Below are 20,509 nucleotides of genomic sequence, written 5' to 3'. Positions count from 1 at the left end.
TATAACATTGTATATAACGTTTGGTTCTAGTAATTTATTCTTTTTTACTATTATCATTATTATTCCTATCCATTTTGTTCAACCCTTTTTTTACAAGGGGTTTACTTTAGAGCAGCACAATGTCATTTTTAGAGCCCTCAAGCCTTTGGTACTGTCATTTATTTACATTACTGTCAAAACACTCAAAGCCCTGATAAAGGTGCTTTCATAAAGGTCAAATAAAACACTTATGCTTACTAACGTTGCACAGCTCATGGTTTCAAAGGTAAGGACACTGCCAGCTCCCCAGGTGGGCAATTCCGGATTTTATCTGTGGTTGGTTATTGGGTTGTTGAGGTTTACTAAGTCTCTTTCTCTGTCTCTCTTCCTGATACACAACTAAAGTGACAGTACAGTGCCCTCTGGTGTTCAAAGCTGTGTTTTTCCAGTGATAATCATCGTCTGTCAGTGAAATAAAGAATGCCAGTGCTTTGTTTGAATGTAGTAAGAGGATAAGGCACATTAGCGATTTTTCTCTCTCCATCCTTCCTTCATCCACTCATCCCACATCCGTACTGATCACCTCTCTGGTTAGTACTGACCTAAAACGTCTTTTATTCCCATTAAAATGCATTATACACATTGGTAGTAAGGCATAAATAACACAGTGCAAGTCCTGCCATGAAGCCCCTATTGGTCACCGTTTGGGCCATGTTTTGGTGAATTAAACAGGATGGATGTCTGCAACAGGTTTCTGTAGTTATAATATCTTCATTGTGCCCTCTGGAAGATTCTTCCACCGTTTCCACAGACTACCCTTCACAGACAGATCCACGTCTGTAAGAAAAAAAGGCATTCACAGACATTCACAATAATATTTCTGCTCACTTCTCACTGAATATGCTTTGCCAAAGATAAGGAAAATCTGTTCTCCTACCCGTGAGGTTGGCACTGCAAGTCGTTTGCACAGGAACAGTGGTCACGGGGACCTTCCTGGTCCCAGGCCAGCATGTCCATCAGCAGGTTTGAGTGGCTCACACAGGTCTCCCCCTTCTCTGGTCTGGGGTTACACACTGGATATAACAGTTCTAGAGGGCAGGGTGGAAGAAGAAGAGAGAAACATCAGCATGTCATCAATGGCAGAGAAAGAAGAAGAAAGCAGCAGATTTTACCTTCTAGAAAAAGAAAACAAAGAAAACCTGGTGTCATCTAAAATGTTCTCACCGCGTTGAAAAGCACAGCAGAGGTTGAACTTGCAGTCAGTCTGAACCTGACAGATGGTTCCTTCTGTTCCTTCGGTGGCGTTGAGTGTACACTGGCCCCAAACACACATCTGATCTGAACAACACTCCTCATCCTTTGTGCATGGCTGAATGGAGACATACAGTACATGATGCATAAGCAGGGAGTGTGTAAAGCCCAGAATTACATTTCATGCACAATCCTTTAGTTTATTGCCTTGTGAGAGCATTTTAGCATCAATATATCACTACCACATTAGATTTGAGACATTTATGAGGTTATATTTATGTGAAACATTTGAAGGCTTTTGTATTGTGAGACCAGATTAGGTGCTGAATCCTGACCATATCAGTGGGTATACAGGGCAGGCACTTGGAGGTCTCCATCTCATACAGGCAGTATCTCAGGTCACCACAGTCCTCATCCACCATGCACTCCTGTGTTGAGAGAGGAAAGCGTTAAATGCAGAATATAGTCAGCAAAATATTTCACCAGGAATTTCAAATGCAGCAAAGCCATCAATCTACAACAAGACAATTAAGTGTAATGTAGGTGTTGTACACTGTAAGAAATACATCCAGTATCACCCAGCTCACATTTCAAAGTGCTCGCCCCTGCACCATCTGCCAGCCAGAGGCATCACTCTCTCCCTCTTTCCCTCCCTCCAAACTGGGACAAAGTTGAGTGGCGTCAGCAAGTTTTCTAATCCCCCCTCTTCTTCTATGTTTTGTCGACGTAAGCCCATGACATCTCAGGGTGGTTCTCGACTGTAGACCCCCGCTGTCCACCGCTCAACTCTGTGATGTTGTTAGCCCGTCACCAGGTTGGCTCTGCCACCACTCTTCCCTTTTGATCCGGACCCACTGGGATGCCGCCTCGGCCTCATTATCCCACTACGGCAGACTCACGGTTATCCAGGAATGGAATCCACAGGCAGCATTAACTCTAACTCTGCCAACTGTTGTTGTCCATCGTGTACGAGACTAGCAACCAAGAATTTGGTGTTTTAATGTCGCTGTTTGCTTGGTTGTAAGTCTCACTCATTGTGGTACTCTTAACATGGCATCTAAGACTCAATCTGACCTCTCTTCAGCGGTCAGAGGAAACAGAGTCTTCCAAAAAACAACACTGGCCTTTGAACATTTTTCCCATTTCTCTCTTTGTGTGCACCGCCTCTGGGGAGCTACACGGAAGTGGAGCCAAAACACTGCAACAGCAGGAATGACAGAAGCCGTCTGGATGGTATCAGAGTGGGCAAGGCTCCGGAGCCTGACAGCTGAATATGTTTGACCTTAAACACGGTTGCTCTTTGGCTGCATCTCTCCGTTTGATTAGATCCCTTGTGAATCTGTCTTCATAATACTTAACATACAAAATACTGAACAACACCACACCCACGGATACACACAGGCTGATACACACACAAGACATGCTTTGTTGAGACAGATGAGGGCTGTGTTCCTCTCGTTTCCCTCGAGTACCACCAGACTCCTGAGTTAAACTTTCCTTTCATACTGCTCGATCTCACCTCGGACAACACCCTTCCACCCTTCCTGCAGAAAAATCTCTTTCCTTAACCTCGTATAGTCTGTGGTCGCAGTCTCATTTTCACAGACTATTCTGCAGCCAAGACATCTGTATGAAATTAAACGAATGAAGAAATTGTGATGTTTCATTTCACTTCATTTCAAAGTTGGTAACAAATATTTCTACGATATAAACAATGTCAAAGGCGGGGGAGTGGGACAGAACAGACATCAAAGTTTTGATTGTCTTTGTTTCTTTATATTCATGTTACAAAGTAGGGAAGTGAAGTGGAGAGCATTACTGCTGGGTGTGAAGAGTGCTAGCCTGTCCCCAGGAGTGCTCACATTAGAGTCTTTCATTCTGCCAGTTTAGCCAGTGTACTACTACACATGTTGGTTAGCTGAGCTCTCTTGTGCAAGCACTCAGTCTAGTGGTGTGCAATATTGTGCAAGGTTGTCGTGGCCGAGTGGTTAAGGCGATGGACTAGAAATCCATTGGGGTCTCCCCGCGCAGGTTCGAATCCTGCCGACAACGGAATTTGTTTTAGCTCACTTCATAGAGTTCCCTGTGGACCTAGTGTGCGCTGCAGCTGGAGAGTTGCCAGTTTGCCTCCGGGACACTGCCGAGGTGCTGTTGAGCAAAGCACCTCAGCAGTGTGTCGAACCTCAAAACGGCTCCAGTGCTGGCTACCCTGCGGGAGTGTGTGTGTTTGGAACTGACTTAACTAATCATGGGAAAATAAAAGGGTTGTTGTTCTTCTTCTTAATTTAAATATTAAAACTCTCTGGTATGTGAGGGTTTTGAGCTAACTTAATTTAAGCAATTCAGTAAACAATGTGAAAGATTTTAAAGCACTATTAGGAGATGGCCTTTCAATATTTAGTGAAGGCAGAACTGAATTTGCAGAAGTTTTTCCTTTATTTCCTATGCATCGGTACAGAAGTAAAGCTGTCTCCTGTATTTTGCCGTGATAAACCATGAGGTTATTGGGGGAAACACAGATATAGCAGAGACTGCACATCAGCACCACGCAATCCAACATACCCTATAATCATTTTAATAAATCCCAGATGAATACTGCTGTTCTGATGCATAGATCAAGTAGAAAATCATTTCATTTAAATTCTGCAGGAATATTCCGTATAGAAGCAGAAACGCCAGTAGCTTCATCTAAGTTGTATAAAGGTGGTCTGGTCATTTAGTAAATAGGGATTTCTTCTTTACAGAGGGTGACATTTCCATAGAGTTCGTCATTTCAGGAGAGCAGACCCTCGCCTGGTTTCCTGATTTTCCAGCAGTGCGCTCTATTAACATAACCACTTTCTGTACAGCTGCCAGGAAAGCAGAGACATCAAAACCGCTGCTGTAAAGTCTACACAAGCAAAGCAGGAAGCCAGCAGCAATAACCACCTCAATCCATACTGGCCTCCTGTTTGCTTTAAACTATGAAAAGTATATGTTATATTTCTTTATGAAGAATGATCTCATTCTTTAAAAAGCATGTTGAAACAATACAGCCACAGTTTTAAAAGAGAATTCCACAGTTGTTACGTTAATTATGGAAAAAGGGGGAATACTTCCTAAACGGAGGAAAATGTAACAGATTGTAGAGTGGTTGGATCAAACGCTTGACTCAAGGTTATTGGAATGTAACAGAGCCCAGCATTACAGTTTGCATCATTACCACTTAAACACAAACATTTGGTCTGAATCTGAGGCGGTTGGATACTGGGTCTCAAACCAGATACTATATGACCAGATGGGATCAAGGCAGCGCTGTGAAAGCCCCAATAAAAAGTCTTCAGTCTTGAAACCGAAGCTCGAAGTGAAGATAAAGAAGGTGAAGGTCAAGAAAGATTAAGTTTCAAGTACTATATACAGTAGATAAATGATGTGTTTCTGTCTGAGGTGAAGTCTTTCCAAGTGCAAGTGAGGTCATGATTGTCAAGTTCAGTGTCAAAGTCAAAGTCACGCTGCAGGTCTTTTTTGTTTTATTATGATCTTGAGTAGGTTCTCAAATCAGAAAAATAGTGACTTGAGTCCAACTTGATTCTATATGATATGGCTCATATCTACAGCCCTGTAAAATTATAAAAAATCAAAGTTTCCCTGTGAAAAGACACTGATTCTGGACCTTTTTTGATCAAATCTTTCACATCACTCACAAAAACAAATGAGTCAAATATATTCGGTTTGATCTGGCAGACATTTTTAACAATGCAGCTTTTTAAATTCCATATTCTAAGAAAAGTTAAACTGAACAGGACTTGAGTGGGTTTATGTGACAGGGAAGAAAGCCTGTGCTTACATGATCCACGCTGTGCCACGTTCCACCTCCTTCCATCTCTGTGTGAACTGTTATGTTATTAGTTTCCTATACAACAAAAAGAGAGTTCAATAAGAGAAGTACACAGGTATACTTGTGTTCTGTTTGGGTGGAAACAAAGTTAAAAGAGCATTATATGTACTGTGAACCTCTACCTTTTCCATGTCTCCATCCTTTACTGTTGTCGTAGTTTGGTTGTGGTAGTTTGGAAGCAGGTCCAGAGAGGATAAAGAGGACTTAGCAGTCTCAGTTGTTATCTGTTGGAATGAATTTTAGGTATATAAGACAAATCCAGTGATACCATAATGCAGTACCTGGAATTTCTATTATGACCTGTAAAACTCTATTACACATAAGATTTACGCTTAAGGGAAAATCCTTAATGTGGTTGAAACACTTTGTTGACGTTGACTCAACTTCATAACCATTAATATACATTTTCTGGGATGAAATGTTGGGAAAACATCCCAGTTCACAAATGATTCAAACCACACACAGTGCACTGAACATGTGGGAATGCAATTCAACCACAAGCTCATTAATTTGAGTTTGAGAATTTCAGTTCCAGATGTAGTGGAAGGACAAATTAGAACAATATCGACTTCCTCCTGACTGCTATCAATTAGATATGCACCCACCCTAAGCTGTTTTCTTTCTCAGACATATCATCGGCCCAGAAAATAACTTCTATGAAGCCAAAAGTGTATTATTGGGTGCGAAGTTGGAGGGAAATGTCTTTGTTTGGGCGAAGAGCTGTTACCAACACTTGGCTGGGAAACTATTATCATGTTCCGATTCTTTTAGTGGGTAAAACATGTTTCAACTAACACCCCCATACCCGACATTTCTCCTGGATAGAAGATAGAAAATGTGACGCAGACCTGCTCCACCGCCTCCTCCAGTATGTGCTGCGTGTCCTCCATCAACATCTCCACTTCTCGGAACATATCGTTCAGACTGACCGGTCCTCGCTCCAGGACGTGCTGGAGGGTCAAAGCGCCTCCGGTCAGCAGTAAACATAAAGTCCAACATACGGCGGCGGCCACGCAGCGCATTGTACCGGCACACACACGCACACACACGCACACACACACTTCCTTCTTCTCCCTGTGCTGCTGCTTGTGTGACTGAGTGCGCCTGAGGACCGCGGAGCTGCAGCCGTGTGACGCACAGGGGCCGCACCGCCGCACACAGCTGGATCCGCTTTATTTGGAAAGTCTGAGCAGTCTGAGGAAGAGAGGATAAACTGGGGCCAAGCGTGGAAGAAGCTGCACTTTGTAAAAGCAGAAAACCAATCCAAAGTCAAATGAGAAAGTTACAAAAATACACTATAACCTCTCTAACGAATGCTTACACTTTGAGTCACAAAAATAAATTGAAATGGAAAATTATGAAATAAATTGAGATCCGACTTTCAGTAACTGTGTTTTACTACATTTTCTTTTTATTTCTCCCGGGGGTTATAAGTTTACCCATGAATAAATACCTCAAAACTTCATGTGAGTAACTTTACTTTCTTAACTCTTTTCCTTTATTCTGCTCTATTATGTTGCATTTCAAATGGATTCCCAAAATTCAGCCCAGCACACTTCGTGTTTTGGAGTTAATAGTTGAGTATTTTAGTATACTTGTGAGAATAGTTCATTGATAAAGTAGAAGAATGATAAAAACAGAGGAAATGTTTCTGTAACACAGTGTGTGCTTACAACTCTATAGATTCCTGCAAAGGAAGTGGATGACCGTATGTCTGTGCCGCAGTATGGTTAGCTTGTATTTGCATCTTAATACCAGTAGATGGCGTCATTTCCCCAGATGGTGGAAGTTTTTATTCCACAGCTCATTTGAATGTATGACATTTGTTCCTTCCATAAATATTATTACATCCCTGATTCACTTCGTTCTATGACTTATAAATCAAATTTCATACAAAGCCATTAGGCTGAATGATTTATTTCTGTGTATTTTGGCTTTTTAAGTTCTTATTCGACAAATGTTAAGTAAACTTATATATATCATTACCTTTAAATTATATTTATATATTGCATTTGTATGTGATTGAGGCACAAACTACATTCCATACATCTATATGAATAAACTCTGTATCTTAAGTTTATTTTTGTCCTTGACTGGCAGTTCAGCTTATTTACCTCAGGTTTTACTTTAGATTCCAATATTTGATTTTAGGCTAAATCAAGATGCTGGTAAATCATAAAATCTTCACTTTTTGAATCAGTTTTTGGGTTCACCTGAGCTGCTGCCCCCAGTGGAATCAATCAGCTGCTTCACCAAAGCTTTTAACACCATTAGATATATGCAGCCTCATTTCTACATATCATTAAGTAAGCCTTTATTCCTTATTTTGTCATTATGTCATAATACAAATGCTCTGACTGCTTTGATCTCCGTGTTTGGATTCTGTTGAAGCTAAAATTGGAGATTCTCTCTCTCCAGCTGGGTCAAGCTAACCATAGACAATCACAACAAGTGACACATGGCCAATTTACTTTCAAAATAAAAAGAGATATATTTAGATGCACTCAGTCAGGTTTCTTAAACGTGAAACATTACTGCAGCTGGTGGATATGGAGGCATGTAGGCTATGTATATTAAATATGATGCAAGTGTGAATTAATAATTTAAAATATGTATGTATGACTTTTATAGATAGTTATAGAATGTTATAATTTGTTGAAAATACACATTAATATGACTATAAACAAACACAAATGTGGGACGCAAAAAACTAATTTATTGAACACTATTATTACAATATAATATTCTGTTTCTTGTTTCTTTATGTTCATATCACATACTGGGAGAGTGAAGATGCTGTAGTGACACAAGAAAATAAAGGTTGTGTTGTGCATATTATGTTTTTATTTGTCATGTAGATCTATTTAAACGTTGCAACTAAAATTTCAAAGTGAAAATGTTGTTATTAATGGAAAAAAATACAAAATGTGCTAAATCCGTAAATTACTGTAGTGAAATCAGCGACTTTGATATCAAAAATCACAAAAAGTCGTCTCTTTTGAAAGGGCCAGTACATGTTTGGAGGCCCTGAGTATTAACATATCATCATCATATAAATTCAGCAATAGTATATATATAACCTTAATAACTTTACTATGATAACTTTATTTTGAAAATCTCTATTCGGATACGGTGTATAGGTGCGTTCGTCCAACTTGCCGTTATTCCACAACACGGCGGTCAAAGTCGACATTCGCTCACAGAGCTGTCATGTGAGAAACTCCACGGAAAGTGAATTGACGTTCAGAGTGGATAAAACACGCAGGAGGGGAGGATTCATTTCAAGCTTCCTCTCATGTAAGTACGTCACTCCTCTGCGCTCCTGTCAGGAATAACGAGCATATAAAACAAGGCAAACATTTCTAACTTGCAGTTGAGGAGAAAACGCTTTGACTCCTTTCCCACCCGGCGTGTCTGACGTGTTGTGTTACATGAGTGTGTAAGCTGCTGCATTATTTATCCCTGGGCTGGAGCTTTATAGACTGCACAGGTACAACAGGTGAGCTGCGTGGGCCCTGCAGAAAAGTTTGGTATTCACTGTTTTTAAATGAAGTGACGTGAAATCTGTCCGAAAAAGAAGAAACAAGAGAAATGCACCTGTGTCGCTTGGTTGAACTCTGAATAGAACTGTGATTTAATCCATGAATCTAATTATCTGTTCTCTGATCAACACATACAAACTATTAATTTATTTATTTTTACCTGCATTGATTGTGGCATGACAGGGTTTTTAAAAAGGCGGGATTTACTAATTATTGGTTTTGTCAATAGGCACTGATGATGTGATGATTCCATCTCTATGGCTTCGTCGCATTTTTGCCATTCATTGTTGGACATGTACTCTGTTGTGTATTGTGATGCCTGGTGTGTGCTGCTGATCCTCAGGCTTCGTATCCTCTGAGGTCTGAAATCCTGTCAGGCAAGACGACTTGGCTCACGTTAAACCCCAGTTGCCGTGGCCTCATGCCTCAGTAGCAGGATAAACTTTCACTCAATTTACACTTGAGGAGTATAACGGATTCATCTTCATCAGATTTGACCCCATGTCCAAACTTAGCCTCATCATTGCTTCCTGCCAGCAGTGCAGAGGGCCGAGCTGGGAGTTGTAATGAGAAAGACGAGGAGGAGTCGAGCTCCCGTTCCCACATTCAAAGCGCTCCTGCATGACAAAAAGCAATTGTTGCAAATTGTTTTACAGCAGCTGGAGTGTTTTGGTTGACTCCTGGGTCAGACCTGGACTTGGACAGATCCTTGTCTAATGGTGTTTTTTTTGGCAGGAGGTATTTGAGCTAAATGGCTTCTGTTGATCCAAAACAAACCACAAGCATATCTGAAACTAGTTGTCATAGTAATACTGTACTTTGGTTGCTGTCTACTTTACATTATGTCAGGTTGACAGTCCAGAGATCTTGGCAAAGTCTTGAATTTGTTTTGTAGTCTTGATGCATTTTGGAAAGGTCAAGGAAATGTTAAGTAATGACAATAATGAAAATTTAACAAGTTGTGCCAGATTTGAGAGGTTAAAACATCAAAGATCCGCTCTCCTATCATCTTAGGAATGCAGACATGTATGAGTGCCATGAGTTGTTGTCTTGGGATTCCTTCGTTCACTCGTTTATTGTTTTTTTCTAGCTTTTTCTTACTAAAGATATGTTGCTAGCAACTAGCTTGAGATTTTTCATCACAGTGTCAGACCCAATGAAGTTTTAATGATGTCAAATGAATGATGTCATTTCAAAGTTTCACTTAAAACAGTGACGCTCTAACAAGATTATGATCCTTCAAGTCGCAACATAGCAGTTGTAAAGGTTGCTGTACATGTAACACTATGCAAGACGTCTACGTGCTAACTCTGCATGTGTGTAGTTGTTTACTTTGCGCATCAGTCGAATAAGTATTTTTTTCTTCACTAATTTGGACTTTCAGACAGTATGTACATAGTGGCGCCACTGTTTGTCTGTTAATGACAGTATCTTGATTGTCTTTGGCTGTGTCTGTCTTGTTTGTGTTCATGAATCAAGACTGGACAGAACATTTGAGCTCTTGTGTAAAATCACTTGTAAGTTCTTTCCATGGAGACCTTGATCTCACTTCCTGTTTCAGCATAACCCTCTAGATGTGAATCTCGCCCTGTTTCATGTCGGATTTTCGGAGTTATCTGCCTCATGGTGCCCATGGGGGCAACAAGTAAACTGTTGCACAAGCTGAGTGACTTATGAAGGGCTGTCCCTGCCTATCAGGCCGAGGGAGACAAAAATACACCAGGGAGCCGAGCGGCCAACCAGATGGGCCACTGACAGATGAGAAAGGCCAAGTTAAGCTGCAGAATGTTTTAAGTGTTTTCCAAAGGGTGCGTTCAGATCTCAGTTTGATATACATGGATTCTTTCAATAAATCTTCAAAGACAAGCTCTCTATAGATACATTTTGTGATTTGATTACCTGAAGTAGTAATTTTTTTGTATTTTTTGTATTATTTTATTATTTAGTACAGTGGTTCCCAAACTTTTTCTTTTGCGCCCCCCACTTTGGGAACCACTGATCAGTTGATTTATCAATTTATTTAAGTAGGAAATTCTCACAGACATTCCACTGCAGATCATGATGTCTATGTTTGGTTTCTTAAAGTTTAATTGAAAACAACATAGATTCCATGCAACCTAATGGACTGACAGGCTACCTGACCACAATGGCTGGACTTTTTACAGTGAGAGTTGTCAGTTTAATCTGTCAGTGTATGCTCTTCTTTCCTGCAGGACGTCTTGGTAAATCTTGTGTTGACAGACCAGTGAACTTTCAGCTATAGCTCTGCAGCCTTCTTCACACAAGCGTCACAGATTTGGGCAAAGAAACAGCAAGCTAAGCCAACAAGAAAATGTGAAGTCGGCAGTCAGCAAATTGACTCACTGTGCCATCGAATTAGGGTCCGGAGTCAGGATAACCACTGACAAGCAGTAGAACGTGCAACAAGCCATAGGCTGAATGTGTCGGTGCAAACTGCAAAGTGCAAGAACATAGTACATTATTGTAGATACATGATTGTAGTCTATGGCAACAGTGAAACCTAACTAAATTATATAAGACAATTCATATTTTAGTTCTTGATAATCCAACACAATGTATGGTGCAAGCATAGATTTACTGAAGCATGGATGTGCAGAATAGAATGAGACATTGGGGTTAGATTATGTTGAGTGTTGGATTACCAGATTGTTTTTTCTTTATTTCAATGCAAGTTTTGAAAGGATCCATGTCTGATATAACTGACCTTACCACTGATGGAAGAATATGCACACATCTACAGAGAGGAATAACATCATGTGTCAATGATACAGCTATGGAAGTCTGGTGGTTGGTCAGAGAATGAGAAGAAGACTTAACATAAGCGTTAAAAGAGTGATTTAATCAACAATTCAATACTGGAAATTAGAGATTGATGTTGGCATTGGTATAACTCCTTCCAATTTCAATGTCACCCAGATAATTGGAAAATCTGATTTCAGCCACCAATATAGGTTAATTGGACACTGTTTGGACACCAAAAAGTCGTCTTCAGTTCAGACTGGTGGTTGGTTGGTACTGGTATCGAAAATCTAAAATTGGTCCCTGGTCCCTGTCAATACCAAACATTGATTGCCGTTGCAAAACTCTTGGTGACAGCACTGATGTCAGCAAATGACCATTTAAGCCGAGGTACTCAGTATTGTGTTTCCTTTTATAGTTGTATCGCTTTCAATGGTGATTACGAGATGTGTGGACACCCTGTGCTCCACAACCTTTGTACTAAAGGTGAGGAGTAGACACTACTATCTGCATGCTCTTATTAGTGTTCAATGTAACACTACAAACGCAGTGGGATAGGGTACAGCCATATAAGGAATTTGCAAGCTCAGTATAAAGGTCTGACCTCAGTGTTGAACACAATCAAAGAAATCTCCACTTCGACATACGTGTATGTTCTAAAGCTACTTGGCGCTCCCATTACATATTTGGAAACTGCATTGATTTCAGCTCATGGTACGTACGAACAGAAGGGTCGTGAGTTTGTTTCTGTGACTGCAGTAACTGGAGAAACATGTCAAGACCGAATGACTTGGATGAAAGAATATCCTATAACTGTCACCTGGCATGAACGTCATGAATGTTGATGACATGACAGTGCGCATACAGTGATGGGATATTTGAGATTGTTTTTGATACAGAAAGAGGGGGGAGAGAGAGAGACAGAGAAAAGAAAGAAGGTTGTTTATTTATTATTATTATTATTGTTGTTTAACTTTTTTCAAAGAGAGGCAGTGAGAAGAAAAGAGAGGGAGGGAGAGAAAGGAGAACTTGGACCAAGTAAATTGAAACAGCAGAAACGGCCGCCGAAGGTTGTGAGAACATGGCACAGTAGTGTGATCGCAGAGTCCAGGATGACATCAGTGATGTTGATGCAATGATCTCATAGGTACCAGTTTTTACAGAAGAACCCATCTCAAGTTTCATTGGCAATCTGGATCCAGACCCAGGATTTTGTAAGACAGTTGGCCTATTGTTTATTGGGGAGTGACTGTTTCATGTGATGAAATAGCTTTGGGTGAAACACTGCTGGTGCTTCTGATTGGAACATGTGGAACATTGTGGTTTAATCATGAGCTGTTTGTGAATTCACTGCTTGTCTTCTTTTAGAATGACTTGTCTGTGGATTGTATTTGTGTGCTGGTCTGGATATCACATGCTCATGAAGTTAAAGACATTTTGTACGGTGCTAATAACTTTTTATTGCATTAATTCCTTCTGTGTTTGGGATTGTGGGACATCAGCCTGTTTATAGGTGTTGTTGGAGAGTTTATTTCTCACCTCCAACTGATTGAGAAAGTTATTCCTGTGCTTGTTATAATAAGGGAAGCTGCAGTAATCACAGCTCCTATTTAGTGAGGTGCTCCAGTGCCAATGTTGTTTTTTCTGAATCCTCCCCATGTATTTAGAGAAGCTGCAGTCAAAATCAGATTAGGAACGTCCCAGTGTCTTATGCTGGTTCACTGCTCATCTGAAAGGATGTCTGGGAATGCTGCCTGATCTGAAGATAGTGAAGACACACACACACACACACACACACACGCGCACACACTACTTCCTGTACCAAAAACTCCCAGGATGCACCCCACTAAATGAGCTTATATATAGCTTCAGAAGGCCGTGATCTTTCCCATCGCATTCTATGTCTTTGGGTACTGGACACACTTTCTTGTGTTTTTCTCTCTCTCCCCATTGGTTGCTGGGAGATGCAGTGTGTATTTTCTGTGGATCAGCACATCCAGTGGAGGACCTTGGTGACTGAGCTGATATCTGGATCTTATGTGTTTTGACTGCAGTGTTTCCTTAATTCTACCAAAGACTGCAGTTTGATCCAGATATAATTTTCCAGTTTCTTATGACGATAAACAATTCAGACCTACCATTATGGTATGACTATTATAGCCCCCAGTGAACAGTAACACTCAATCAGCCAGAAGTAGCACAGAAGAAGAAAGCATATAAAATATTGCAAGTTGTGGGAAATCAGGGTTGACTACAAACAAAGCTGGAAACATCTTTGTCTTTGCAGGGCATGAAGCAGTTCTTTTTTGTGGCTGAAGGAAGGGGAATAATAGTTTGAGGCTCATGTTTGCTGCCAAACTGTTAGCAGAGATCTGAGCCCCCCTCTTGGCCACTCAAGAAAGAAAGTGTGTGTTTCCTGGGTAGTGGGTAATGAAACTCGGGGTCCAGATTAGAGCGTAACTTGACTGAGCGAACATGATGCGACCCAACTGTTCATGCTCACACTGACATAGTTTCTAAGACGCACTTTGGGTTCGGTGTGAGTTCAAAGTATAGTGAGTTTGATCATGATGAATGTGACGATGTTATGAGAGTGTGAGGCTTTCCCCCTATTGCTTACTGTTTGGATTCAGATCCGTCTTCTGCTGGGTTCTAGTTTGGTTTGGATCAAGATCATTTGAAAGTCGGATTCAGCCAGTGCTCTTAGGTTACAGGGTTTGGGTTGGGTTTAAAACTCCCCGATTCAAGCTCTATTCCAAATTTCAGACTTCATGCTTCATGGACTGTAGTAAACTTTGCCATTACACACACCTGCCCTGTTTCATACCTGTTGGAAACTGCATGGCATTGGGTTTTAAGTCATGCGCAAGCAGACCCTCAACCGTGTGTGTGTGTGTGTGTATGTGGTGTGAGAAACTGTATCCTTCCTCCAGGCCCTCCAGGATGCAGGTTCAATGGCTGTAACGGTGAGAGAGTAATACTGAGAGGCTTCAAGCGATTGGGATCTGATACTGCAACATTAACTTTGACAGAGATGGCATTTGTGGAACACTAAGCTTCAAATACCTGGAGAAACTGCTGCTAAGCTGAGCTGTAGATCAAGAAGCAAGTCTTTGATTAAAAGAGCAGTGTGCTATACAGTATCTAGATCAAGCCTTGGTCAGTTTTCTCTCTTTTCTTAATTTTCACAGCGGTCATTGAGAATGCAGACAAAGCTTTTCCTGGATGTGAGCATTAAAACCTCTTTTAATGAACCTCTTCTAAAATTAGAGCCTTACAGAGCTGGTACAGTCTTTCGTGCCATTATTATAGACATTGTGGAGTTACTGCATTGACAGTAAACTGGCCACTTACTTTATGGACATGCACACACACCATTTTCTGGTTTTTAACGTGCAAATTTATAATTTCCTTTGGTTGTGAATACTCTGACACAGGTATGTGAGTCAACAGGCTTTGGTAGGTTTCTAGTTTTGGAATTCAGTGGTTGGTGTAAAACTATAAAGACCTGAATCCATGAAAGATGAGATGAGAGCTCTAATTTTACTGCAAGACCAGAAATACCAGTGGATTTCAGGGGTGGGGTCCTAGGAAATGATAACACAGCACCCATTTCTTGGACACCATACCTTTATCAACTTCTCCAAGTGAGCGCTTGGATGGATCAGTTATGCAGTAGTAGTGGAATCGTGTGTAAATCTGCTGAATGTCATGCTCATTGTTGCATCCGTGTGCTTGTGAGTGATTTTGTCTGCCTGACCGTAACGGTTTTCTCCCATGACTGCTCAGCTGAACACGTCCAACTGAGCACTCTGGCGTAATCCTATCAGGCACTCAGAGGGGCTGGAGGGAGAAAATATCTTCATTTGCGGAGCCTAATTAATAACTGTTTGTACTTATGGAAGCTTATTGTTATTGGCTGAAGGTGTGCGGCCGCAGGGGCTGTGCGGCTGCACGCTCAGAGAGAATGCAGCACATAGCTCTGTGTCTATATGGGGCCACAAGTCAAGTCACCCTCTGAAGTTTATTTTCAGTGCAAGCTACAGACATTCTTTACATTTGGAATGTGACCCGTGCTTGATATGATTTCAGATTTTTCCACCACATACTCGTCTCGGAGCTGTGCAGAAGGGAAAGAAATTCATTATACAAAGGGAACATGTGATGGTGTTCATTAACCTACACATCTTCCTGAGGTTATATAAGCAGAGAGTAGAGAGAGGAAACTATAACTATAGAAATGTGCATCGAGTAAACAAACCGAAGATTACCCGCCTGGTCACTCTGTGTTGTTTATGATGGAGTTTTTGTCCAGCTTTCACAGCCTGTATGTGTTTCCTGCTCACGCTGGTCAGGAGGGGCCTTAAAGCAAGTGTACTTAGGAATAGAAGAGGAGGGATATATTTAAAGCGTCTCAAAGTTTGGAACTAGACCCCAAAACTAAAATATGTTCTTCTCGCTGAAAGGCTGGATATTTATTAGTAGATGTTGATCTTAGATGTAGAAAGAGTTATTGCTAGTAAATTTGTAGTTTAAATAATGTTGGCAAGCTTTACACTTTTACAGCTTTAGTCCCAGAGGAGTCCTTAGGAATCCAGAGCACCAAGAAAAAAACCCACACAGGACATTTTATTTATTTTGTCTAAAAAATCCACAACCCAGTCTGCTCTCAAGACTTAGAAACTCTGTCCTCCGTCCCACATTTCCCAGAAGACAACGGATGCAAACTACAGACATTTCTATGCTCGGCATTACTCGTAGCTATTTGCGCGAGAGCTTGATTGCGATGAAGATGTACATGTTGATGCTATATAATACCCAAGTGATGGCCTGATCTTTCCTTTTGTTTCCAGTCTCTCAAAATCTGCATTGTTGTTCCTTTTAGACACGGCTCAGCATGGCAGCAGGAGGCACATCGTAGGAGCGCCGCACTGATACTGGGGAACAGAAGAAAGAGGGGAGAGAGAAAGAGTCAGAGGATATCGGAACGTTGGACCTTCAGAGCAGATGGGTGAGACAGAAGATGAGCGGACTGCGCAGGCCAGCCAGCTGTTTGAGAACTTTGTCCAGGCATCCACATGTAAAGGGAGTCTGCAGGCCTTCAGCATCCTTTGCAGGCAAATGGGGCTGGATCCTCTGAACTACAGCAGCTTCTACAGCTCACTGAAGGCCGCTGTCACCTATTGGAAGGTCAAGGCTCTGTGGACCAAACTGGACAAAAGGGCCCAGCATAAGACGTACAACCAGAATAAAGCATGCCAAGGCACTAGGGTAAGACATGATGGAGGTTTACGCTGTTTCACTGACTCAATGAATGTTCTACAGTGAGTATGATGATATGAGTACATTAGTCCTGTTCATTCTTACAGGTCATTTCATTCATCTGGGGGTTCAGGCTGTGTTTGCCTCTCAAATCCTCAGTGTGCCGCCCTGTCTTGTTACGTGACCAAGTATTGTAGCCGGCGTGTTTAGCACAGTGCTGTAATGACTTCATAACGTCTGAAAGGAAAAGATAAGATGTCCAGAGGGTAACGAGGTTGGAGGCTTGATAGAGGGAAGAGATGGGATACGGGCCGGCGTTGGCCAAGAATAACAGGGAGGTGATTTTCCCAGACATTTTGCTGTTTGGAGGAGGATTGTGGCGTGAAACTTGGTGTCTATGGAATTAACTGGATGTTTACGACTGATTCAAGGTGAAGAAGCCAAGTCGCGTCGTGAGAGAGCATGGAATCAAATTAATGTATGGACTAAACTGATGACCAATCGCTTGTCATTGTTTTGTGTGCTGACGTGGGAATGAAACATTGGCTGGAGTCAGTGTGAGTCTCTGAGGCGTTCCACATCCAGCTGTTCCTTATCTCCTAACCTGCTTTTCCCCCCAGATCCTCTTTACTTCTTCTTAGCATAGTGAAGAAGTGTATAAAGCATTAGCAGCAACCGAGAGGACATTTCACTACTTCACACAAGCTTCTTCTGAGTTTGTGCAGCATTTACAGTACTGTGCAGACGTTTCAGCCACATGGAAGTTAAGGACGTGCTAAATAATAATGAAACATGTCCGCTCCTGATTCAGACAGTGAACACCTCCTCTTCATGTGTATTATGAATCAAACAGTGCATTGCTTATGTTTCTTTGGTTTTCTAATTTGGCTAAAGATCACTTTAAATGTATGCAGATAAATGAGTCACATGTATGGAGTAAAGCTGGTAAAGGGGTAAAGGTCGCATACTAGCAGGGGGATTTGCTCCTCGATATGTAATGTGACCAGTCCAAACCTTTTTCTGCTGTTTTGATGTTTCTGTCAGGTTGGATCTCTGGGCTGCACTCTAGTGGTCAGGTTCTCATTCTATAACCGCTGTATCCTACGTTTCTTCCTCCTTGTCTCTCTTTCTCTACCTCTTGCTCCACCCTTTAGTGTCTGATCATAGGCGGGGGTCCATGTGGTCTGCGGACAGCCATCGAGCTCGCTCTTCTAGGCTGTAAGGTGGTGGTGATTGAGAAGAGAGACACTTTCTCCAGGAACAACGTCCTCCATCTGTGGCCCTTCACCATTCACGACCTCAGGGGCCTCGGGGCCAAGAAGTTCTATGGGAAGTTCTGTGCTGGCGCCATCGACCATATCAGTGAGTGTTCATCTCTGAAAGCAATGTCCCAATGATGTAATGATCTGGTAATGTCAGGACATGGTGGGATCGTCACACAATCATGTTCCTGCTTTCATCGATGTGTGTTCCTGGCTTCCTTTGGTGTTCAAAGTAGTTGTACATCATTAATAGGGTAAAGTTCATCTGAATCTAATCTGGATGATGTTTTAAACTGTATTTGGCTCAGGTGTGCAAGTGATCAATACACTTTATGTTGATATTTATAATCATAATTAGGATCATAGCTATTATTACTATTATTACTATTATTATTAGATCTTTAAATGTTTATTTATAATTGGTGTCAAAAGCCATTTGCCTTACAAATTGATTTGGTTTTCTTTTTTTTGCCACCTCAGAAGATTTTATAAGAAATCTTCTGTAAATCTTGACTTTTCAAAATTTGTGCTTTTAGGGAGAGAAAAAGCTGACGTCAGAAATTTTGAAATAAATCTTAATGAACTTCTTGGAAAGAAATACAAACAAAATTCAAACAGAAGCCTTAGAAAAGCAAAATAAATATCAGAGAATCTACAACAGAGACAACTTGACTGCCACCTAATCAGCAGCGCTCTGCTCATGCTCTCTATATTTAACAGCATGTGACAGTTTGCTGGCTGTGGGACTGTGAGGAGTGTTTTTCCAGTAGCTGTGTTGTTTCTTCTCCCTGGTGGGATCTTTCCACTGACGCTGTTTTGTCCCTAGCTTTAGCAACTGTGTCACATATTAATATCTCCTCTCAAAGATGAACTCTGCTGACTCCTCACTTCAGGACTCTAACTCTCTGATTCGTCCTCCGCCTTCCTTCACAGCTTCACAGCTGCTGCCCAGAAAGCAGCAGAACACACCAGCTGCTGGCCTACACTTTACTCCTAGTTATCACTTTTTGGTGCACGTGTGCAGTATAATCGAAATCAGTGCAAAAGCCCTGCAAAATGTTTTTCAATCTTAGAATACTGGGGGGTTTTGTTGATACTGGTTGAGTCCTCAGCTAATTTTGAAATCTAACTTTGTGTCAGGAATTGGCTTTTCAATATTTGAAGCAGAGGGATCCATAGGTGTCCATTGATTTGAGTGGCCTCGTAAGTGAATCCCCTGCTGAGAAGAACTTTAACCCTTTCCTGGTTTGTGTGTGATTGATGATTTGCTTATACGTGGTTGTGTGTGTTGTCCATACTCGGTGTCATATATTTTTGCACCTCTCCAGGTATCCGTCAGCTCCAGCTGATGCTGCTGAAAGTCAGTCTGATTCTGGGAGTGGAGATCCATGTCAACGTAGAGTTTGTCAAGCTTATGGAGCCGCCAGAGGAGCAGAGTGATGACAGTAAGTCAGTCAGTCAGTGTGTGTGCGTGTGTGTGTGTGTGGTTTTATCTGTATGTTATAAGGTTATGAGAGGCAGTGACATGCAAGGAGCCTCACTTGTACTTTAGCTATATAAGGAGAAGCTCCCTGCGCTGACTGCACAGTATGTTAAAGTGATCAGAAACTTTCAGTAACAGTATTTATAGCATAGTGTGAATATTAAGCATGGCTATTGATAGAAAAGCAGGCAAAGCCGAATGAAAATGTCAAACTCCAACAGGCCCAAAGCTTTCCTCTTCCTCCAGCCTCCACCCGGGCCTGCAGATGATGCAAATGTGATGGAATACATGATCATTATGATTACATTAGGTTCTTACTTTCCTTTACACTTGGTTACGCTTTGTTGTGTGCTTCTCCAGGTCCAGGATGGAGAGCAGAGGTCCGGCCCTCCAACCACCCTGTCTCTGATTTTGACTTTGACGTGATCATCGGAGCCGATGGACGCAAGAACACACTAGAAGGTGAGGCAGAAGAAAATCAGGGCTTAACTGACGTATCGCGTCTCCTAGTTACACAAAAGAATAAATACAAGATAAGAATAAATACAAGATTGTTAAAAAAGTAATGGAGAAGCCTCTGTGATTGCTATTCCGATTTTTAAAACTCTGATCCATGGTCTAATTCCAGTTTTTCATTTATTGTGATTGCTGTAAGTGAGGGGATGTGTAAATCATTTCCTGTTGACATAGTTCCATGGAGGCGGAGTGGTCTCTCTGGGTTCAAGAGGTTAAGAAGTGTGTGAGAGCTTTAAAAGCTTTCTGTGTCAAATCGGTGTTACATGCCTGTGTGTTGTGTGTGTCAACTCTAGTACTGGGTGTCGTACCCGTTAAAGGAAAGGTTTAATCTTGCTTTATATCTTAAATGTTATGAGCAGACATTTTGGTGTTCAGATTTAGAGTTCCATATTATGCTGAATTTCCCTCTGCAGGTTTTGGTCATAAGGAGTTTCGGGGGAAGTTGGCCATCGCCATCACCGCTAATTTTGTGAACCGTAACACCACAGCAGAAGCCAAAGTGGAGGAAATCAGCGGTGTGGCCTTCATCTTTAACCAGAAGTTCTTCCTGGAACTAAGGGAAGACACGGGTGAGATG

The 20,509-nt window shown here is 41.5% G+C and overlaps 2 protein-coding genes and 1 non-coding gene across 5 annotated transcripts in view; 2 read left to right on the top strand and 1 right to left on the bottom strand.

Annotated features, from left to right (window-relative positions):
* Window positions 1–574: 574 nt before the first annotated feature.
* On the bottom strand, window positions 575–6,225 carry dkk3b (dickkopf WNT signaling pathway inhibitor 3b). Of its 2 annotated transcripts, XM_076141891.1 has the most exons (7): window positions 5,956–6,225; window positions 5,230–5,331; window positions 5,057–5,122; window positions 1,566–1,658; window positions 1,204–1,348; window positions 917–1,067; window positions 575–816 (listed from the first exon to the last, which is right to left on the bottom strand). In XM_076141891.1, the coding sequence occupies exons 1-7, from the start codon at window positions 6,127–6,129 to the stop codon at window positions 792–794; spliced, it is 756 nt and encodes a 251-aa protein (XP_075998006.1). In that variant the 5' UTR covers window positions 6,130–6,225; the 3' UTR covers window positions 575–791. The 2 variants fall into 2 exon arrangements, with proteins under 2 accessions (XP_075998006.1, XP_075998007.1); XM_076141892.1 differs by lacking the exon at window positions 5,057–5,122.
* Window positions 3,201–3,282, top strand: trnas-aga (transfer RNA serine (anticodon AGA)). The gene has a single exon. It is a non-coding gene; the product is annotated as a tRNA-Ser (tRNA).
* Window positions 6,226–8,298: 2,073 nt separating the features above from the next.
* mical2b (microtubule associated monooxygenase, calponin and LIM domain containing 2b) overlaps window positions 8,299–20,509 on the top strand; it is a 38,051-nt gene continuing 25,840 nt past the window's right edge. Inside the window, exons 1-6 of one of the 2 annotated variants that reach the window (XM_076142264.1) lie at window positions 8,299–8,404; window positions 16,295–16,680; window positions 17,826–18,033; window positions 19,262–19,378; window positions 19,777–19,878; window positions 20,346–20,501. In XM_076142264.1, the coding sequence (XP_075998379.1) occupies window positions 16,417–16,680; window positions 17,826–18,033; window positions 19,262–19,378; window positions 19,777–19,878; window positions 20,346–20,501 (847 nt within the window). In that variant the 5' untranslated portion in view covers window positions 8,299–8,404; window positions 16,295–16,416. Of the gene's footprint in view, window positions 8,405–8,493; window positions 8,607–16,294; window positions 16,681–17,825; window positions 18,034–19,261; window positions 19,379–19,776; window positions 19,879–20,345; window positions 20,502–20,509 lie in introns of those variants that run through there. The other variant, XM_076142265.1, reaches the window with a different exon arrangement.

Source organism: Genypterus blacodes, unplaced genomic scaffold, assembly GCF_046128005.1.
Source record: "Genypterus blacodes isolate CSIRO-AG114 ecotype Tasmania unplaced genomic scaffold, CSIRO-AGI_Gbla_v1 ptg000021l_1, whole genome shotgun sequence".
In the NCBI taxonomy this organism is placed as follows: Eukaryota; Metazoa; Chordata; class Actinopteri; order Ophidiiformes; family Ophidiidae; genus Genypterus; species Genypterus blacodes.
The sequence above is the reverse complement of the archived record's forward strand: the minus strand, read 5'-3'. Positions and strand labels throughout refer to the sequence as shown.

What these genes read in the sequence shown, in the direction of transcription:
- dkk3b (XM_076141891.1), bottom strand. Translation starts at nt 6,129, where the DNA reads ATGCGCTGCGTGGCCGCCGCCGTATGTTGGACTTTATGTTTACTGCTG. An exon ending in TGGAGGAGGCGGTGGAGCAG is followed by an intron (nt 5,332 to 5,955) that starts GTCTGCGTCACA and finishes TCATTCCAACAG; the next exon opens with ATAACAACTGAGACTGCTAA. An exon ending in CGTGGCACAGCGTGGATCAT is followed by an intron (nt 1,659 to 5,056) that starts GTAAGCACAGGC and finishes CTCTCAACACAG; the next exon opens with GAGTGCATGGTGGATGAGGA.